General features: G+C 42.2%; 2 protein-coding genes across 2 annotated transcripts; both read left to right on the top strand.

Moving 5' to 3' along the window:
- The first annotated feature begins 12,300 nt into the window (after window positions 1-12,300).
- On the top strand, window positions 12,301-14,820 carry LOC141757547 (uncharacterized). Its single transcript, XM_074618089.1, has 2 exons — window positions 12,301-12,550; window positions 12,696-14,820. Exon 2 carries the CDS (start codon window positions 12,774-12,776, stop codon window positions 14,514-14,516), a length of 1,743 nt encoding a protein of 580 aa, XP_074474190.1. The 5' UTR covers window positions 12,301-12,550; window positions 12,696-12,773; the 3' UTR covers window positions 14,517-14,820.
- A 1,474-nt stretch (window positions 14,821-16,294) lies between these two features.
- LOC141757617 (uncharacterized) lies at window positions 16,295-18,715 on the top strand. Its single transcript, XM_074618204.1, has 2 exons — window positions 16,295-16,445; window positions 16,591-18,715. The coding sequence occupies exon 2, from the start codon at window positions 16,669-16,671 to the stop codon at window positions 18,409-18,411; it is 1,743 nt and encodes a 580-aa protein (XP_074474305.1). The 5' UTR covers window positions 16,295-16,445; window positions 16,591-16,668; the 3' UTR covers window positions 18,412-18,715.
- The last annotated feature ends 662 nt before the right edge of the window (window positions 18,716-19,377 follow it).

The raw sequence follows: 19,377 nt of genomic DNA, 5'->3' as shown, positions 1-19,377 counted from the left end.
CCCAAAATGTAAATCTAGCTTCACTATCTGGTGTGGAAAGTTTGAAAAAGGCTTTGAGCTTTTTGTCTCATATAAATGATGGATGTCCACTCGCTGTGAGCTGCTCCCGGATTTATTTATCGATGTTGACGCATGTGTTTCAACCCACCATGTGGTCTTCATTGTGTGGGATGAATAAAATCACACCCAGGATACGCCGAGCAAACATTTCTCCTTATCTGATATTTTTGTCTGCTTTTGAATGTGTTTAACCCCCTCTTGTTTTCTTATACCCCGCAGGGACAAAACAAACAAAGTACAAACAAAGTACAAACAAAAGTACCGTTGGTGGATTATTCCTCTCATGTCAATGCAAAATATTTTTAATTTATATTCTTACGTGGTGAGATAAATGTGCAACGTTAATGCAGCCAAATTGTGCCACCCAAAAAGTAAATTTAATTAATTATTCATAAATCTGTGAAAACCTTTTGAAAAAAAATTGATGTAAAGCGGTCCTGTTGTGTCTTCTGTTATTAACAAAGCAATAAACGTGATTTGTACGCCATGTAGTCTTTATTGACTTCAATGTAAATGCATCCACATCAATATGCTACGCTCAGAGCTAGTGACGTAGAATTAAAAGTGAGAAAGACCACTTATCGTGGGAGGGTGGATGGATCCAACAAACACAGGGCTTTCAACCAGGAGACCAGTGGTCGAGACTAGTGTGCTGTTGAGTTATTGTCAAGTTACGTTAGTGACGTTTGTTGGACGTATTTTACTTAGTTTCCGTACTTATTTTAAGCCCAACCATGATGTTTTTTCTAAACCTAACTAAGTGGTTTGGTTGTCTAAACCTAACTGCAGCCATCACCACTGTTTTGTATGCGTGGCGTACAAGGGACACACGAAAAGGCTAAAATGTGTTCTTGTGACACACGGAATGTCCTTGTAACGTTGTGCTATTTATACGCTTTCCCATGAGATCGGGTTGTGAGGATGGATGGGTCAAACAAACATAGGACTTTTCACCCATGAGTAACAAACTACTTATTCTAACCCAAATCACAATCTTTTCTTAAGCCTAACCCAGTACTTTTGTTGCCCAAACCTAACCAAGTAGTTTTGCTGTGCAAGTAAACCGAAAACTAAGTTAACCTATGTAAGAAGTTTATTTTGAAAATACACTATGCATGTAACGAGCGGAAACATCCCTGACACGTCCAGAACTGACGCTAGAGAGGGAACCTAGAGGATCACAGTTTCAAGCGTACAGTAGAGCCACTGACCAAGCGTCGGTATTTGATGAATTGGGAGTGAGAATGTGTTGTGATTGTCGATCTTACTGTAATACAGCTACAATCAGGAAGCCGGCCTTTGGAAACACATTCTTCTCAGGACAACAAGTCAATGTCATGCTCTCTGCCAAACACAGCTTGAGTTTTCTTCTCTCTGCATCCTTCACACAGCCACCGATGTCCGAGGTGTTGCAGAGACAATCACACTTGTGCATCAGGCGACCTTCAACCTGCTACAGTTACATTACTTCTTCAATATGTGAACGATTTAGAGTGAGCAGAGTGAGGAGGGACTAGAAAGGTCTTCAAAGGGGAAGATTCACATTATAAAATATTTTAATACAGTTGTTTATTGGTGGTATTTTCATATCTCCGTGGATAAAAATCAAATATATACTGTGTGACATTATGTCTCCAAGGACAGCTGCGATTGATTTTGATAGCAGGACATATTTCAGTTTCCAACAACAGCAGCTGTAAATGTCAGGATTTGGTGTCAGTCCGTCATAATTAAATATGACCTGCTTCTATCTAGACTGACCATTTTGCACCAACATTCAACAATAATACAGGAAGAAACTTCTCATAGATGAGGCACAGATACAACTTGTATGGCATTTTGCAACAGATAACAGGGAGGGATGATCTGTGACAAACCCAGAACAAAACTTTCTGAACCTTTTGACCAAAGAGGTATAAAAAGACGTGAGAATATTATATCACTACTCACTCCATCTACCAGCTTAACTATTATGTAGGCTCTATGGTAGATAAGACACTTTAACAAGTGTGAAGACATGACATTCAAAGAAATAAATATACCAGCAAACCTGTCTGATGGGTATGAAAGAAAATGGAACAGACTGCAATTCTGAAGAAATTCAAAAAACGACAGAAGGTTGGGAAATTAATTTATATTTGCATTTCGAGATGTAATAAATACGGCAGTGTCTGTTGATTTTCATTACACAAATGGCAAACAATAATTAGTCCAAGAAAGTGAAATAAAAAAGTGAATAAAGCTGTAATTTCAAAAAGGGAGTGCTGCAAGCATAAAGAAGCAGATGTAACCAGTCAAATGTGTGCTAATACAAGACATACAATTATGTCCCTAAGTGTGTTGTAACAGGTCATTTGATACACTCTGATGCTGGCTGTCAAACTCCATATGTCAGGCTTTCTAAAATTATAGAGAGGGGGCAAAAAGAGGAAGAGAGTGACAGTGAGACAATGACAGCTGCTTTACATGTCAAGAAAACAAGAGCTTTATTTGTATTATATGCTTCAGAGAGTGGAGGGGAAAACAGACGGAGGAACAAAGGGATGAAAACAAAAAATGAGAAAACTAAAGAGAGGACGAGAACAGAAGGAAGTCGACCAAGAAGAGACTGGCTTGATGAAACAAAACAAAAAAATAAAGACGGAGTGTCAAAGTGAGAGACAGAAGAGGGAGAGAAAGGGAACTGTAGTGTAACACAAGAGAACAAAAACATTGACTGGACATTAATGATTACAAGGCAGAGAGCTGTGGGCTCAGGAGACACAGTGTGTAGCCTACAGTATATGTGTGTGCAAGTTTGCGCACAGCTGCTGAATGAGATCCTATACAGTTGGTTCTTATGAACAAAACTGCTGTATTAGAAAGATTCAACTTGCCCCAAATTGTTGCAGCAACTTTAACTACACAATTTTGTTTACATTGGCCCCATTCTGTCTATTCCTTCCTCCAGCTCCCAATTCAAAATAGAGCTCTAACTTCAAAGTGCCTCTCCTAACATAGTATTTACTGTAATTTAATGCACAACTTCACACCATCATATTTCACCTGTTATGTGCCCCATCATGGACAATGCTGGTTGCGCCATCATAGACTGTACACAAGAAGTGGACGAAGTCACCGTGACGACACCCATTGGTTTGTGGACTGCCGTTTTGAAGCCTCCAGTTCGGCATTTTCGCTGTCGCCATCTTGGTGACACAAGATACACCGTGCGGATACACGGGCGGAGCTAAGTACAACCGAATGCTGAATCAGACATTTTTAGGTGACCAAAATGTTAACTTTCATGAACTGAAAACATACTGTAAAAGGCTTAAAGTTCTAACACGAAAACACGGACAACTCCAAGACCGGATAACTGTCAATCAAAAGATAGCTAGTACTCTAAATGGCACCATAATTTACTAAATGAACATCATGCTGTATTGAAGAAGACTTGAAACTAGCGATTGAGATCATAAAGTCATGTTTTCAATGTTTACTGAGGTAATAAATCAAGTGAGAAGTAGGCTCATATTCTCATAGACTTCTATACAATCTGACTCATTTTTGCAACCAAAGGAGTCGCCCCCTGCTGGCTATTAGAAAGAATGCAAGTTTAAGGTACTTCCACATTGGCGTCACTTTTCAGACTCCGGAGATTGCCTACTGGTCACTATCCCCAGAATAAAAAAAATAAAAAATTGCAATTGCAAACAACTCCTTATGACTGTGAAAGTTATTTCCAATAAGAGTGTCTCATGAAGATGTAGACTAACTAGTTTATTTGACACAAAGAGAGAGTGGACACCAGGCCATAAATATATGCCAAGTTTCAAGCGTGAAACAATAAAGTCCAAGACTTATTCCCATTATGGGCCATAAAGACAGCATTGATGCAGGAGCACAGGTGCCTAAGTAGCATCATCATACTACCATCAAACCCATACAATAAATACGACATGTTTCATCAACACGCCAAATCTAAACATCAAGAAAAAAAATATATATTATAAATACTGTACATGCAAATGCACTAACATTGCAATCAGTACAGACTACATGGTGTGAAATGCCAACACGCCAAAAGCAACAATAGCATTGTTATTGCACACAACATGACTTAAAAATTGCTGTGTCATTCATGCCATTTGGTGAGACCGGGCTGGTCTAACAAACATCCTACGTAACTAACGGAGGGCTTGGCAGGAAAAATGAGATCATCTAGGACTGGTTACTGGACACACATAGTTTGCTTAACCAAGGTTTTGATGCAAATAAAATAAATTCTGTTTTGGTCATATGAAGTGACAACTTAAAGTCTACTCGTCTTTTCTTAACCTTACTTATGTATTTATTATTTTTCTCTTTATTCTTCTTTATGTGAAGCCAAAATGGCTCAGTCGTCAGTAGTAACTCAACTACAATTGCTACACACTGTAGATGGGACATATTAGGATGAATGCCAGTGAAAGGTATTTGTCAGTGATTGAATAGAGTCAGCACTTTTGACATTTGGGGTTTTCAAAGAGGTAAAATGCATCTACCAGACCTCTGAATCTAAATAATCAGAATTCACTGAAATAAACTGCTGTTGGGAACCCATATGATTCTTACCCTTCATGCTTCATATCACTGACTGCTCTCTGTATTTACGAGTGTGTACCCGCTTTACTACTGTAAGACTGCTCTGAGCGTGCAGTTTATCCTTAGTCACACAGTGATTTCACCTGGCAGAAAAACGAGGTTAGTAGCATGGCAGACTGAAGCCTCGTCTTCCAGTGATTCAGCCAGGCGCTGCTCTAGTTGCTGTGGATGCTGGCGCTTGTTTAGTTGGCTCAAGTCCCATCTCTCCGCCTCATCACATTCCTCTATCTTGTTTTGTTTTCTTATCTCCTTGTCGACGTCCATGTCATTGTTCCTTTTATTGTTTTGTCTCGGGATCTACTGCAAACTCAGCTGTACCGGTGATCCCTCTGTAAACAGACATTCTTTTTCTGTCTTGAGGCATACTCTACTGCATGGTTTTGTTTCGTGATTGATTTTGGATTAGTTACATAAGTAGGCTTGTCTAACCTGCCAATACTGGTGATGTGCACAGACACATCTGTCTTACTACTGTATACAGTACCAATAATGGTACTTTACATACACAAAGGCATAGATCCGTTAGTGCTTAGTCAGTGATGGTCACTCGGCCTATACCGAATCAATGTAAGCTACTCAGAGGACAGAACCACACGAGGCAGTATTGACAGAGATGGAGAGGACTTCTCTCTTTAAATAACACAAAGTGAAAAAACCTCTTCTCTTAAATCTTTAAGATTTCTGGTTGATTTGGCAACACCGATTTGTGGTTAATAGGCCGGTTGCAGATGTTGTGTTCAAAATGATGTGTGAATTGAACACTGGGGGCAGCAAGCACACATTGAACAACAAAAAGAAGAGTGTGTGCATGTGTAGAGCAACCAAACCCTGTCAAACATACGGTGGGAGGATTGCATCGTGTTGTTTTAATAAAGATATAAAGATTCAACAATGTTATCCCATACCACTTGTTTCCTTCCACATCAAGTCCAGTCCGTGCATAATATGCTTCCTGTGAGTCCCATGGGGGTTTGATATAATGGAAACCTTAAACAACATTCAATAACACGTCTCCAAAAACAAAGTTGGAAAGGGACATAGTTGAAAATATGGCTACGGAACTACTGAGGCTTTTGCTTTTTTTGTGTCATTAATTCAGTTTGATGTAAGATGACAGTGTGTGGTAGTTTTTCATTTAAACTCGGGAACTGCTACCTTGGTTTGTTTTGGTAGTTGAGATTATATTTTCAGGTGATTATACACTGAAGAAAACATTCTTATTAATATTATTATTTTATTTCTGCCAATAGATCCTCCGAAATGTTACATACTCTTCCTTTAAGCCTTAGGAAGGCTGGCTGTGCTGCTTGGTCCGATATGATGAATCTTGCAGGAATCGCATTTCCTGAATCTCTACAACGGAAGTGGCGAGCGCAAAGTTACAGTAGCATGACCCATTAGAATGGCCACAATGAGAATAAATACTGGAATGCCCCTTTAATTCAAAACTATGAAATAAATATATATAAAGCATGCAATAACAGATTCATATGCATCATGTTTGTCATATGTGTTTTAATTAGATGTTTCCTGCTAAAAGAGGTGGTCCTAACATGCCCATGCAAATTTCTGGTCGTTTTTCAGCGTCACAAGCTCTGATTTCATTTCACCCAGCCATTCAGTCCCTCAAGGTGAGAACAAGCCAATTAGTGAACCAGCAGCCAGTCTTCATCCCACAGCCTGCCAACCGCAGGTAACCGGCCACACAGCCAGCAGCTGATAAGTATCGAGACCGCTAGCCAACAGCCAGTTAGCAGCCACCTGGCCGGCCAGCAGCTGGTGACCAGCCACTGAACCAGCCAGGCACCATCAGGCATCTACCAATCTGTCAGCCAAGAAGCCAACAGGGAGCCAGCCATACCACAGAAGGTTCACAAGGACGGCCTCACGAAGACCGGGTGAGGAAAAGTGACAGCGGTCAGGTGCTTCGAGGTCACAGCATTGTCCGGGCAGGACAGGGAAAAGAATCTTCATTTGGATCTTTCTTTAGGCACATATTGTTCCTCTGATACGTCGAAAGAGCAGGATAACAAGCACAAATAAAAAAATGTGTTGTCAGTTAAAGAGAAAAAAAAAATCAGCTAAAAAGTTGCAAATGGTAATTTATAATAGTCGAATAATGCAACAAACAAACCCTGACAATCAGAATGAGTGACAGAGAAATATAACAGCTGGTAGTCTTAATCCTTTGTCGCAAAACTATATTAATCCAATCATTCTGTTGGTTTCACAAAGTGATGCTTAATTTTACAAACTGTGTTTTTGATGTTGATGTCTCTGTGGCACCTCACACTATTGACTTAACTGACTGGCTAATTGATGGATCATCTTGTGCCATGATGACTTTTTCTCAGTGTGCAAACCCATTAAAAGAAGTAAACAAACTGGGCGTAATGCATTCCCTCAGCAGGCTATGATTTAGAAAATTATTATTATGACCATTAGTTTGCCACAAAAATCCTGCAAATGACAAAAAAAAATAGCAAAACATGGTAACTGAATTATCCCTCCATTCAAGTAGACCGTGAGGATATAATTCATAGGCTTCAAAGCACCTTCATGGAATGAGCTTTGATACGTGCATTCATCTAGCATGTATTAGCATATACTAGCATGTGTATTGTATAGATACAATTTTCTAAACGTCAAATATGCGAGCATACTGACAAAGAACAATGGTGGAGCAGGATATTGTTTCTGGTGTTGATTAATTTCTATGTTTATGGATGACATCTCATTGTTTGACTGCTGCATATACATTAAATATGCGTTGGTCTTGGTTTTTACTAACACAATAAATCATTGTGGTATGATTTTCTGTAGATTGTCCATTTGTGTTGACTTTATTCCCCTTGCATCAGAAGCAAGGGCTTCTGATGCTAGCGCTATGGCTCAAGGAATGGCAATATCAGTTGGTCATCTGGTCCACTATTTTGGTCCGGACTGAAATATCTTATTTGATGGATTGATGTTCGTGGTCCTTAGAGGATGAAGCCTACTGACTGCGGTGATCCCTTGACTTTTCCCCTTGTGCCACCATGGGGCTGACATTTTCCCTTTTGTTCTTCCTTGGATGGATTGCCATGATGTTGCCATGGTGGCACAGAATGTGGCTTTGGTGATCCTCTGAGTCTTCATCTAGTGCAACCAGCAGGTCAAACTTTGGTTTATGACCAAATACCTTCTAAACTAATGACATTCCCATCATCCTCAGCTGTACTGAGCTAATTAGTAAATTTTAAGCATGCTAAAACTTTAAACTAAGACGGTAACAGTGGTAAACCATATGACAACACTGATGGTCTTTAACTACAGAACAAATAGTACCATATTATAAATAGCTCAAACAATAGACTATTTCTTCCATCTTTCTAGCTCTCTTTTCACATCTTTGCTCACCCAACACAAGAAGTGATATGACAATATGATAAACCCAGGTATCGGTTGCCAAAAACCTTTTTGACACCACTATCCAGACAATTATTAGTTACTTCACCATGAACAAAACTAATGGTCTTTAGTCAAAGGTTGTTGAGACATGTCTTAGACAAATCTAAATTCACACTGCATCATTGTGAACCATATAAAATACAGCCAGTACTCATTCTTGAATTGTTTCGAACAGCTGAACAACAGTGTTGGCAGCTACATCTATCCCATGTTGGTGGCAGACAGTGTTCTGACCTCACAGTTCCCAGGTACGATAACAAGACGGCTCCACAGTGGAAGATGTCCACAGATCAGAGACACCCACTCCAATCTTGTTGGCTATATTCTCTCACAGTGCACTGATACATGACAAAGAGCAGAGTAAGATGGGAAAATAAAGCCTGTCCACAGCACTGAAGTAACTCTCTAAATCTCTCTCCATGTACTGCATCCAAGGGTCGGATTTTTCTCTTTATTACAATAAAATCCAATCACACACCAGCCATCTGTTGACATTTCTGATAAAGTGGGCACTTAACGAAGTTTTTAATTTCATTTCACCTTAGACTGAACATCTCAGCATTAATATAAGGAGAAGTTAACTTGGCTGGGTGGTTAAAGTCAAGAAGACAGATGCCATTAAGTGGAACAAGAGAAAATAACTTTAAAGAATTTGAGAAATGACTGTTTACTGTATTTTTTATTTCTGAATCTTATACTGTACTTTATGTCTTTTAATACAGATGCGAGCCTTGTTTTTGAAGGGCTAAATGCCAACAAATATGGATAGAAGCAGAATATTTCCTTAGATAAAAACATGGAATGACATTGGAAATTTTATCTATCTTTTTCAATAAATTTATACTTTTGGACTGAAGGCTGAGACAATTACAGAGACAATGACACACCACGGCACTTGTGTGTGTTTTAAAGAAAGAGAGTGGCTATTGCACGCAATGTTGTGTCCATATAACATTTTTATTGCTGGCATAAAAGCGCCGGCAGGGCACTGGAGAGAGCAGCGCCTCTCTGAAAAGTTCAGAGATTTTCAACTAGAAGCATTCGGAGCATCAGCACAAAAGTGGTCTGAAAAAGAGTTCAAGCTATATGGACACTAAGCCTAAGTTATTAATATAATGATAAATAATAACTTGAATGTCAACGTTATGAATGAAGCTTCGAACTATTCGGTACCCTACTAGCTACACGACACTATTCCAGCAGGGGAAAGGCCATGGATGTTTAATCCAGGCAAGACAAGGATGACAGGCAATTTCATTATTTTATCTTTACCGGTATGCAGTGTAGGATGGTGCACAATAATTTGGGGAACAATAACTTAGGGAAAACTTAGCCTTCTCTAGCCTACATTACTCGCTACCCCAAGCCTTGGTGAAACCAAAAGTCATCACATTGACTTATTTAGTTAACTTACGTAACGTACTTAACTTAAATACGTTACTTAAGTTACATAACACACATACTTATTTTAACCCAAACCATGATCTTTTCCTAAACCTAAATAACTGGTTTTGTTTTTATTCACAATGTTAACCATGTGTTTAAAACTGCAATTTGATCCATTTTGCCCCATCTGAAGCACTATAATGGTAGTGATAACAACTTATAACTGCCATTTCATGGGCTGATGACATGCAGAAGGGGTAAACTTGATTAGTGGTTTCTGCCCACCTATCCCACACCATCTGAATCTTCCCAACCCTCACCTTCTGTAGACTTGAAATGTGAATCAGCTTAAATACGGCCAGATGAAATTTAAGTCAGTTATAATGGATTCCATTAATGACAAGTATACATGGGGAAAAAGTCAATTGACTACGGGAGGAATTCAGTCCAATGAACAAACTGGAAGCAGACTCTTTAATGCTAGCCAATTAGTCAGCAAGGAGAGATACAAGAGGTTATTTTTGACTTTTTAATTCTCCTAACCAGCTACAGTCTTTGGACTGTAGGAGAAAAATTAAGTTCCTGAAATTAACGCATTCAAACACAGGAAAAAAACATTAAAACCACACAGTAAGGCCCCAGGCGGCTGGGTTGGGTTCAAACCCAGGACCTTTCTTGCTGTGAGGCGACTGTGCTAACCACACAAACCAGTGCTAGATGAATAGCACAGAAAAGCCCAGGCATTATTATTCACAGCCTTTCCTCCATGTTGAATTCTAGTTAATACCCAAAGTAAGAGTCGGAAGTAGGCCTACAAACTGTCCATTAAAGCTCCCAGTGCTATTCTAATTCACCACTGCTGCCATGGGTCAGCCCAGCCGGCTGTGCAAGTAAGCAAGCTCTTATTTTGTAACCTGCACGCACAGGATAGAGCAGGTGTTATGTGATGCCCTTCCTCATGACACACTGCCTCAGGGTAGCTAGACACTAACTTCAGTGGAAACAACACATTATGCAAGAACTTCACGTACAGTCTGGACACAACACTATCTACTTGTGCATTATATCTGTATATTTGTCCATGTCAGGAGTAGCTGTTGAGTTATCACCTCATGTCCTCACCACCACACTGTCTCTGGTGTAGATTCCAGACATTCATCTGGCAGCCCCAAACCACTAACTCTCCACAGCAGCTGTTAGCGCTGCTCAGAGATGAAATGCTACCACCTTGCTGTCCAGGTTAATCAACCAATAACTGCTGTAAACCACAATCTCTGCCAGAAGGCTGAAAGGGCCGTTGGGTAAAAGCTGAATGACACACAGAGGAAGCTACAAATGTAGACAGTCAATTCACTGTCCTCCATTGATGTCATCACAGTGAGAGAGTATTGTCATTAACAACTTAAATTGTACCTTCACGTGACATTAACCTATGATGGACCAAATCTTACTTTTTTGGAGATAAATAAAATGAAGGCATGATTCATAGGTTCAAATTGCAGGGTGAACTTACTTTTATGTATTTTTGTTGTTGGAGATAATAGGAAGCTTAGCGGAAGTTCAGTCAGGAAGACTCTTTATGCTCTCAATCAGATGTAGTGTGATCATCTGCATAAAAAGGACAGCTTTGTGGCCCAGTGTACACACTAGTACCCTCATTGGTAATTAATTGACTATAAAAAAGTCCCTTCTCTGCTCTTCCCAAAAAAGTAAGACTTACCCTACCCTTAGTGAAAAAAAACAACAACAACAACAACGATGAAATAAACCTCCCCTCATAATGAATACAGTCAGTGAGACACAGGGACTTAACTAAATACAATAAACCCCAAACCCAAAGAAAGCACACCCCCTAAAATTGCAGCCATAGGCATTGGATCCCTGGAAAACAAGCCCACAGTTGCTTATAATAAGCAGACATGGGAAACATTAGGATTGCAGAAAAACAACAACGACAAAAAAAAAGTAAGAGGGAAGCAGTGTGAAAAAAGCATGATGGAGAGGAATGGAGGGGGGGAAAGCAAATGAGAGGGGGAAACTGACAGAGAGCAGAAGACTGGTGAGAAGAGAATTATAACCACTGTATGTAATTACTGCAATAACAAGCTATTCACCCTGTGTGACCAATTTTTATTGGGCGATGTGACAAGGGGGAAGGACGGTAATTGCTGTCCTAAGAACAATGCAGATTAAAAAATTGATGAGCCCATCAAGTTAGATGACTGCAAAAGTGTGTGTGTTTACTGCATGTGTGTGTGTGTGTGAGAGACAACAAAAAAAAGCGTGTGTGTGCAGAGTGTCAGCAGAAAGGGTGTGTGTGTGTGTGTGTTTTTGTGTGTTTGAGTGCTTGTTTGGTAGATGACAGTAAATGACAGCTGCTGGGTTGTACAGGGTCTCAGAGCTTGTTAAAGACTGACCGGGGATAATGGAGTGGGTCTGCTGACTGTTCACTCTGTACACACAAACACACATACAGTATACACACACACTTTACAGTATAAACAGTCAGTACGTCAGTTTCTGTTAGAAAGTTGTAATGACTTCTACTCCAGTTACTTTCAGGCAGCTTTCCAAAGTTTATTTATTGAGACTGATCTGCACAGGTTGAAACCTTGTTATGGGGTGTGTGTGTGTGTGTGTGTGCGTGTGTGCGTGTGCGTGTGCGTGTGTGTGTGTGTGTGTGTGTGTGTGTGTGTGCATGCATGCGTGTGTGTTCACGTGTGTGTGTGTGTGTGTGTTCTGTGTGCACGTGTGTGTGCAGGTGTGTGTTTGGGTGTTTGGGTGACATCACAGCAGTGGTGACATCACAGCAGTGGTGACATCATCAGTGCATGGTGACATCACCAGATGGAACACTGATGGATTAAAGGAGTGGTGACATCAGTTGTGACATCATAAAGGAGCGGTAACATCATAAAGGAGTGACATTCAGGAGAGAGTCCCAGAATCACACAACTGTAGTTGAATCTGAAGACTCGATCAGACGAAACACATCGACTGAGAGAAGCAGTTGTCTCAAGAGAAAGAGGTATGAATTTTATGAATGCATTGCTTTAGATTAAACCTCCCAACAGTATATGAAGCAGTTAAAATTAGCCTCAACATTTAAATGCAGCTTACATGTTAGTTAATAATAATTAGGGCTGCAACTAACGATTATTTTCACTCATCAGACTATCTACTGAGAGAAGCAGTGAATTTCTCTCCAAAAACCACGAAGCATCGACAAGAATTGACCGTAAATCAGCATCATGGTATCATCAAGAACTTCCCAGCCAGAAGCCATCATGCCCGAGTTCAACGTCCGTCGCGCTGTTTCCAAGCTGCTCAACTCCTTCTTTAAGGGGATGACGGCGGATCAGTGGGGATTTTTGAAATCCGGCAGCCCCGACGACGCCACTATGACCATGATGGGAGAGTTGCTGTTGGACATGACAGCGGCCTTGACAAAAGCTTTCCTGAAATCTCTCGGGAGCAGGACCCTGGCGTCTGAGGACGACGTCCAAATCAACCTGGGCGACACCATCTCTCAGGGTTTTGCCGAAGCTCTGGGCGTCGACGTCTCGGTTCAGTGTCCGAGCTCCAAAAGTTTGACGACATTGATCTCTGAAGAGGTTTCAGAGAGCGTCCGAAGTGCCCTCTCCAGCCCCGAGGGCATAGTTCAGCGCCTCACTCCTCCCAGCAGACTCAACAACATGATTCTGCACGCCTGCAAAATGTGCCAGGCGTTCATCGGCAAGATGAAGTCGGTGTTCTCGCCTCGACCGCGCAAGCAGAGGACCATCTGCGAACAATCAGATGTGGAACCGGAACCCTCAGACGCCGAAGACCGCCATGCGGCGACGCCTTCGTCGGACGTCGTGATTGCAATGGAAGACATCACGTATGTCAAAATCATCATCAAGACGCAGTTGAACGACATCACCGAACCTCTCTTGGTTGACGTGCCGGACTCCGAGTACACGGTGCTGCAGTCTCAAAACTCTCGGGAGATTGAAGACGTCGCAGAAGAAATCGCTCGGAGTATCGCCGAAGATGCTATAAGACCGACTCCGTCGGCGCAGAAGAGCAAACGCTCCAAGAAAAGCATCGGAAGCAAAATTAAGAAGCTTTTGGCAAAGTGCTTTGCCAAAACGTGCATCCATCGCATCGTGGCACAGATGAGGAAAAGATTCCACCGGGGATCCAAAGTTCACAGCCGAGAGTCGGCAAAGTCTCTCACAAAGAAGATTAACGATCTGATGAAACAACCAGAAAACCGTGATCTTCTGGGACTCGGCGCTCCAGTCATAAACATTCCCCCCGGTCGTGTCTTGGAGTTCACAAAGGTCTTAAGTGATCTCCTCTACACACATATCACACACGGGCCAGAGATCATCCCCGAGCCGGTGTTACGTGCCAACATGCGCGCCGACTTGCAGCGGAAGGTGCTCGGTTTCCTGTGTCTGGCCAGATGGTGGCAGATCTTTCAGTCCGACGACCTCGTCGACAATATGAGACACGCCATACTGGGGACTAAACCCAGAGCCAAGAAACCTTTGGCAATCGCTGCACCACCTGCCCTGGTATCCGTGACGAAGAGTCGTGATGACTATGCACGGCGAGTGCGGAACGAACAAAAAAAAAACTGCGTCGAGGTGATCTTGGAGAGGCTGGTCACGCGGATCTTCAAGAAGGCAAAAGTGACCTGGACCGTTTCAAACGTCCAGGACATCATCCAGCGCCTTTTTGAACAAACGTGGGCCGAAGTCGAGGGTCTCGATTTCGATTCCAGCCCAGAAGCATTGGAAAACCTCGAAAAGGCCATTTACCGGGACCTGATCAAGACGTGGGGCAATGCGATGTGGGTGCTAGTGTCCTTGAAAGGGGGTCAACCGGCAGTCGGAGAGCGTATCGCCTCAGCCGTCAAAGGTCACCTGATGGCACCACCGAGACAGAGGTGCTGCATGTGCAGGTGCTTCTCTTCTATGCTCACCGCCATGACGAGGTGGTAAGGTGTTTTTTATGGGTTTTCTCCGGGGGCTCCGGTTTATCCCACATATAGTAAATAATTGAACTTATTCTATAGATAAAAAATGTCTTCAATGTGTCATTCATCTTGAAGGAAAAATTGACTTTTTTCTTCAGAATGAATGCGAGGGCTTGAGCTCTCAGCGCCACCTCAGTAGTTAGTGTTGTCTACTGTTGTGTTACGCACGGGTTCGATCTGGGTGATCCAGTTCTCCCGCAATCAGTGCATAATAATGAACATCTAATTAAATACAATAAATAATAATATAAATAAATAATATTCATTCATTTCTGCTCATGTCTCTCATCATTTGCTGTAAATATTCAACTCAGACTGAAGTTCTGCTGATTCAGTGAACTTGTATAAAGTGCAAAAATAAAGTACAAAGAAAAGTGTGTTTTGCACACTCTCTTCCATCATATACACTAATCTTAATTATTGCTAATTTTAATGAGTTTACCTGCCTGACTGTAAACATGTAGAGAATTATTGTAAAGGAGAATCAGGTTTCTTGTCTGTATTAGCTCATACAGTCTGGAAATAGCTATTAATATTTAAAACCACGTCTATTCCTGACCGATCAGAACTGTTGTAATTAAAGGTCATTAAACCTTATTTATGATGTTTATATATTTATTTACTGACACCTTCACTGTAAGGTGTATCAAGACATATCACAATGATGGTGTATTGTTTCACTAGAAACATAAATGCACTCTTATTCAATGACAATAAACAAGATTATTTTAAGGGGACGTGTGTTTTTAAGTGTAAAGATAACTCATACATTTGTTTGTTCAATAAGCCTATAAATGTGGGGGACACCACGGCTATCCACATTCTGCAGACAGGTTCAGGTGAGTTTACCAGGTCAAAAAGTGACTGTGAGAGAGCTGGAAAGCATCTCCATCACTCAAGGTGGAGGGAACACACACAGTGACGGTGTAAAGATGGACAAAACAATCTAATACAGGAAGTGATTATGTTGATGTTGTGCTTTTATTATGTTGTGCTTTTATTTTATAATGCAGTTAGGGCCCAAACAAGACCTTAGTGTGTGTGTGCAGATGTGTGTATGTGTGTGTAGTGTGCACGTGTGTGTGTGTGTGTGTGTGTGTGTGTGTGTAGTGTGAGCATGTGTGTGTGAGTAGTGCGCACGTGTGTGTGCACGTTTCTGTGTAGTGTGCATGTGTGTGTGTACATGTTTGTGTGTGTGTGTTCACGTGTGCGTGCGTGTGTGCGTGTGTGTGTGTGTTTGAGTGCTTGTTTGGTAGATGACAGTAAATGACAGCTGCTGGGTTGTACAGGGTCTCAGAGCTTGTTAAAGACTGACCGGGGATAATGGAGTGGGTCTGCTGACTGTTCACTCTGTACACACAAACACACATACAGTATACACACACACTTTACAGTATAAACAGTCAGTACGTCAGTTTCTGTTAGAAAGTTGTAATGACTTCTACTCCAGTTACTTTCAGGCAGCTTTCCAAAGTTTATTTATTGAGACTGATCTGCACAGGTTGAAACCTTGTTATGGGGTGTGTGTGTGTGTGTGTGTGTGTGTGTGCGTGCGTGTGTTCACGTGTGTGTTCACGTGTGTGTGTGTGTGTGTGTGTGTGTGTTCAGTGTGCACGTGTGTGTGCAGGTGTGTGTTTGGGTGTTTGGGTGACATCACAGCAGTGGTGACATCACAGCAGTGGTGACATCATCAGTGCATGGTGACATCACCAGATGGAACACTGATGGATTAAAGGAGTGGTGACATCAGTTGTGACATCATAAAGGAGCGGTAACATCATAAAGGAGTGACATTCAGGAGAGAGTCCCAGAATCACACAACTGTAGTTGAATCTGAAGACTCGATCAGACGAAACACATCGACTGAGAGAAGCAGTTGTCTCAAGAGAAAGAGGTATGAATTTTATGAATGCATTGCTTTAGATTAAACCTCCCAACAGTATATGAAGCAGTTAAAATTAGCCTCAACATTTAAATGCAGCTTACATGTTAGTTAATAATAATTAGGGCTGCAACTAACGATTATTTTCACTCATCAGACTATCTACTGAGAGAAGCAGTGAATTTCTCTCCAAAAACCACGAAGCATCGACAAGAATTGACCGTAAATCAGCATCATGGTATCATCAAGAACTTCCCAGCCAGAAGCCATCATGCCCGAGTTCAACGTCCGTCGCGCTGTTTCCAAGCTGCTCAACTCCTTCTTTAAGGGGATGACGGCGGATCAGTGGGGATTTTTGAAATCCGGCAGCCCCGACGACGCCACTATGACCATGATGGGAGAGTTGCTGTTGGACATGACAGCGGCCTTGACAAAAGCTTTCCTGAAATCTCTCGGGAGCAGGACCCTGGCGTCTGAGGACGACGTCCAAATCAATCTGGGCGACACCATCTCTCAGGGTTTTGCCGAAGCTCTGGGCGTCGACGTCTCGGTTCAGTGTCCGAGCTCCAAAAGTTTGACGACATTGATCTCTGAAGAGGTTTCAGAGAGCGTCCGAAGTGCCCTCTCCAGCCCCGAGGGCATAGTTCAGCGCCTCACTCCTCCCAGCAGACTCAACAACATGATTCTGCACGCCTGTAAAATGTGCCAGGCGTTCATCGGCAAGATGAAGTCGGTGTTCTCGCCTCGACCGCGCAAGCAGAGGACCATCTGCGAACAATCAGATGTGGAACCGGAACCCTCAGACGCCGAAGACCGCCATGCGGCGACGCCTTCGTCGGACGTCGTGATTGCGATGGAAGACATCATGTATGTCAAAATCATCATCAAGACGCAGTTGAACGACATCACCGAACCTCTCTTGGTTGACGTGCCAGACTCCGAGTACACGGTGCTGCAGTCTCAAAACTCTCGGGAGATTGAAGACGTCGCAGAAGAAATCGCTCGGAGTATCGCCGAAGATGCTATAAGACCGACTCCGTCGGCGCAGAAGAGCAAACGCTCCAAGAAAAGCATCGGAAGCAAAATTAAGAAGCTTTTGGCAAAGTGCTTTGCCAAAACGTGCATCCATCGCATCGTTGCACAGATGAGGAAAAGATTCCACCGGGGATCCAAAGTTCACAGCCGAGAGTCGGCAAAGTCTCTCACAAAGAAGATTAACGATCTGATGAAACAACCAGAAAACCGTGATCTTCTGGGACTCGGCGCTCCAGTCATAAACATTCCCCCCGGTCGTGTCTTGGAGTTCACAAAGGTCTTAAGTGATCTCCTCTACACACATATCACACACGGGCCAGAGATCATCCCCGAGCCGGTGTTACGTGCCAACATGCGCGCCGACTTGCAGCGGAAGGTGCTCGGTTTCCTGTGTCTGGCCAGATGGTGGCAGATCTTTCAGTCCGACGACCTCGTCGACAATATGAGACACGCCATACTGGGGACTAAACCCAGAGCCAAGAAACCTTTGGCAATCGCTGCACCACCTGCCCTGGTATCCGTGACGAAGAGTCGTGATGACTATGCACAGCGAGCGCGGAACGAACAAAAAAAAAACTGCGTCGAGGTGATCTTGGAGAGGCTGGTCACGCGGATCTTCAAGAAGGCAAAAGTGACCTGGACCGTTTCAAACGTCCAGGACATCATCCAGCGCCTTTTTGAACAAACGTGGGCCGAAGTCGAGGGTCTCGATTTCGATTCCAGCCCAGAAGCATTGGAAAACCTCGAAAAGGCCATTTACCGGGACCTGATCAAGACGTGGGGCAATGCGATGTGGGTGCTCGTGTCCTTGAAAGGGGGTCAACCGGCAGTCGGAGAGCGTATCGCCTCCGCCGTCAAAGGTCACCTGATGGCACCACCGAGACAGAGGTGCTGCATGTGCAGGTGCTTCTCTTCTATGCTCACCGCCATGACGAGGTGGTAAGGTGTTTTTTATGGGTTTTCTCCGGGGGCTCCGGTTTATCCCACATATAGTAAATAATTGGACTTATTCTATAGATAAAAAATGTCTTCAATGTGTCATTCATCTTGAAGGAAAAATTGACTTTTTTCTTCAGAATGAATGCGAGGGCTTGAGCTCTCAGCGCCACCTCAGTAGTTAGTGTTGTCTACTGTTGTGTTACGCACGGGTTCGATCTGGGTGATCCAGTTCTCCCGCAATCAGTGCATAATAATGAACATCTAATTAAAAACAATAAATAATAATATAAATAAATAATATTCATTCATTTCTGCTCATGTCTCTCATCATTTGCTGTAAATATTCAACTCAGACTGAAGTTCTGCTGATTCAGTGAACTTGTATAAAGTGCAAAAATAAAGTACAAAGAAAAGTGTGTTTTGCACACTCTCTTCCATCATATACACTAATCTTAATTATTGCTAATTTTAATGAGTTTACCTGCCTGACTGTAAACATGTAGAGAATTATTGTAAAGGAGAATCAGGTTTCTTGTCTGTATTAGCTCATACAGTCTGGAAATAGCTATTAATATTTAAAACCACGTCTATTCCTGACCGATCAGAACTGTTGTAATTAAAGGTCATTAAACCTTATTTATTATGTTTATATATTTATTTACTGACACCTTCACTGTAAGGTGTATCAAGACATATCACAATGATGGTGTATTGTTTCACTAGAAACATAAATGCACTCTTATTCAATGACAATAAACAAGGTTATTTTAAGGGGACGTGTGTTTTTAAGTGTAAAGATAACTCATACATTTGTTTGTTCAATAAGCCTATAAATGTGGGGGACACCACGGCTGTCCACATTCTGCAGACAGGTTCAGGTGAGTTTACCAGGTCAAAAAGTGACTGTGAGAGAGCTGGAAAGCATCTCCATCACTCAAGGTGGAGGGAACACACACAGTGACGGTGTAAA

This window comes from Sebastes fasciatus, chromosome 19 (genome assembly GCF_043250625.1).
Source record: "Sebastes fasciatus isolate fSebFas1 chromosome 19, fSebFas1.pri, whole genome shotgun sequence".
NCBI lineage: Eukaryota > Metazoa > Chordata > Actinopteri > Perciformes > Sebastidae > Sebastes > Sebastes fasciatus.
The sequence above is the reverse complement of the archived record's forward strand: the minus strand, read 5'-3'. Positions and strand labels throughout refer to the sequence as shown.

Excerpts from the sequence above, each read along its gene's own strand:
- LOC141757547 (XM_074618089.1), top strand. The coding sequence starts at position 12,774 with ATGGTATCATCAAGAACTTCCCAGCCAGAAGCCATCATGCCCGAGTTC.
- LOC141757617 (XM_074618204.1), top strand. The coding sequence starts at position 16,669 with ATGGTATCATCAAGAACTTCCCAGCCAGAAGCCATCATGCCCGAGTTC.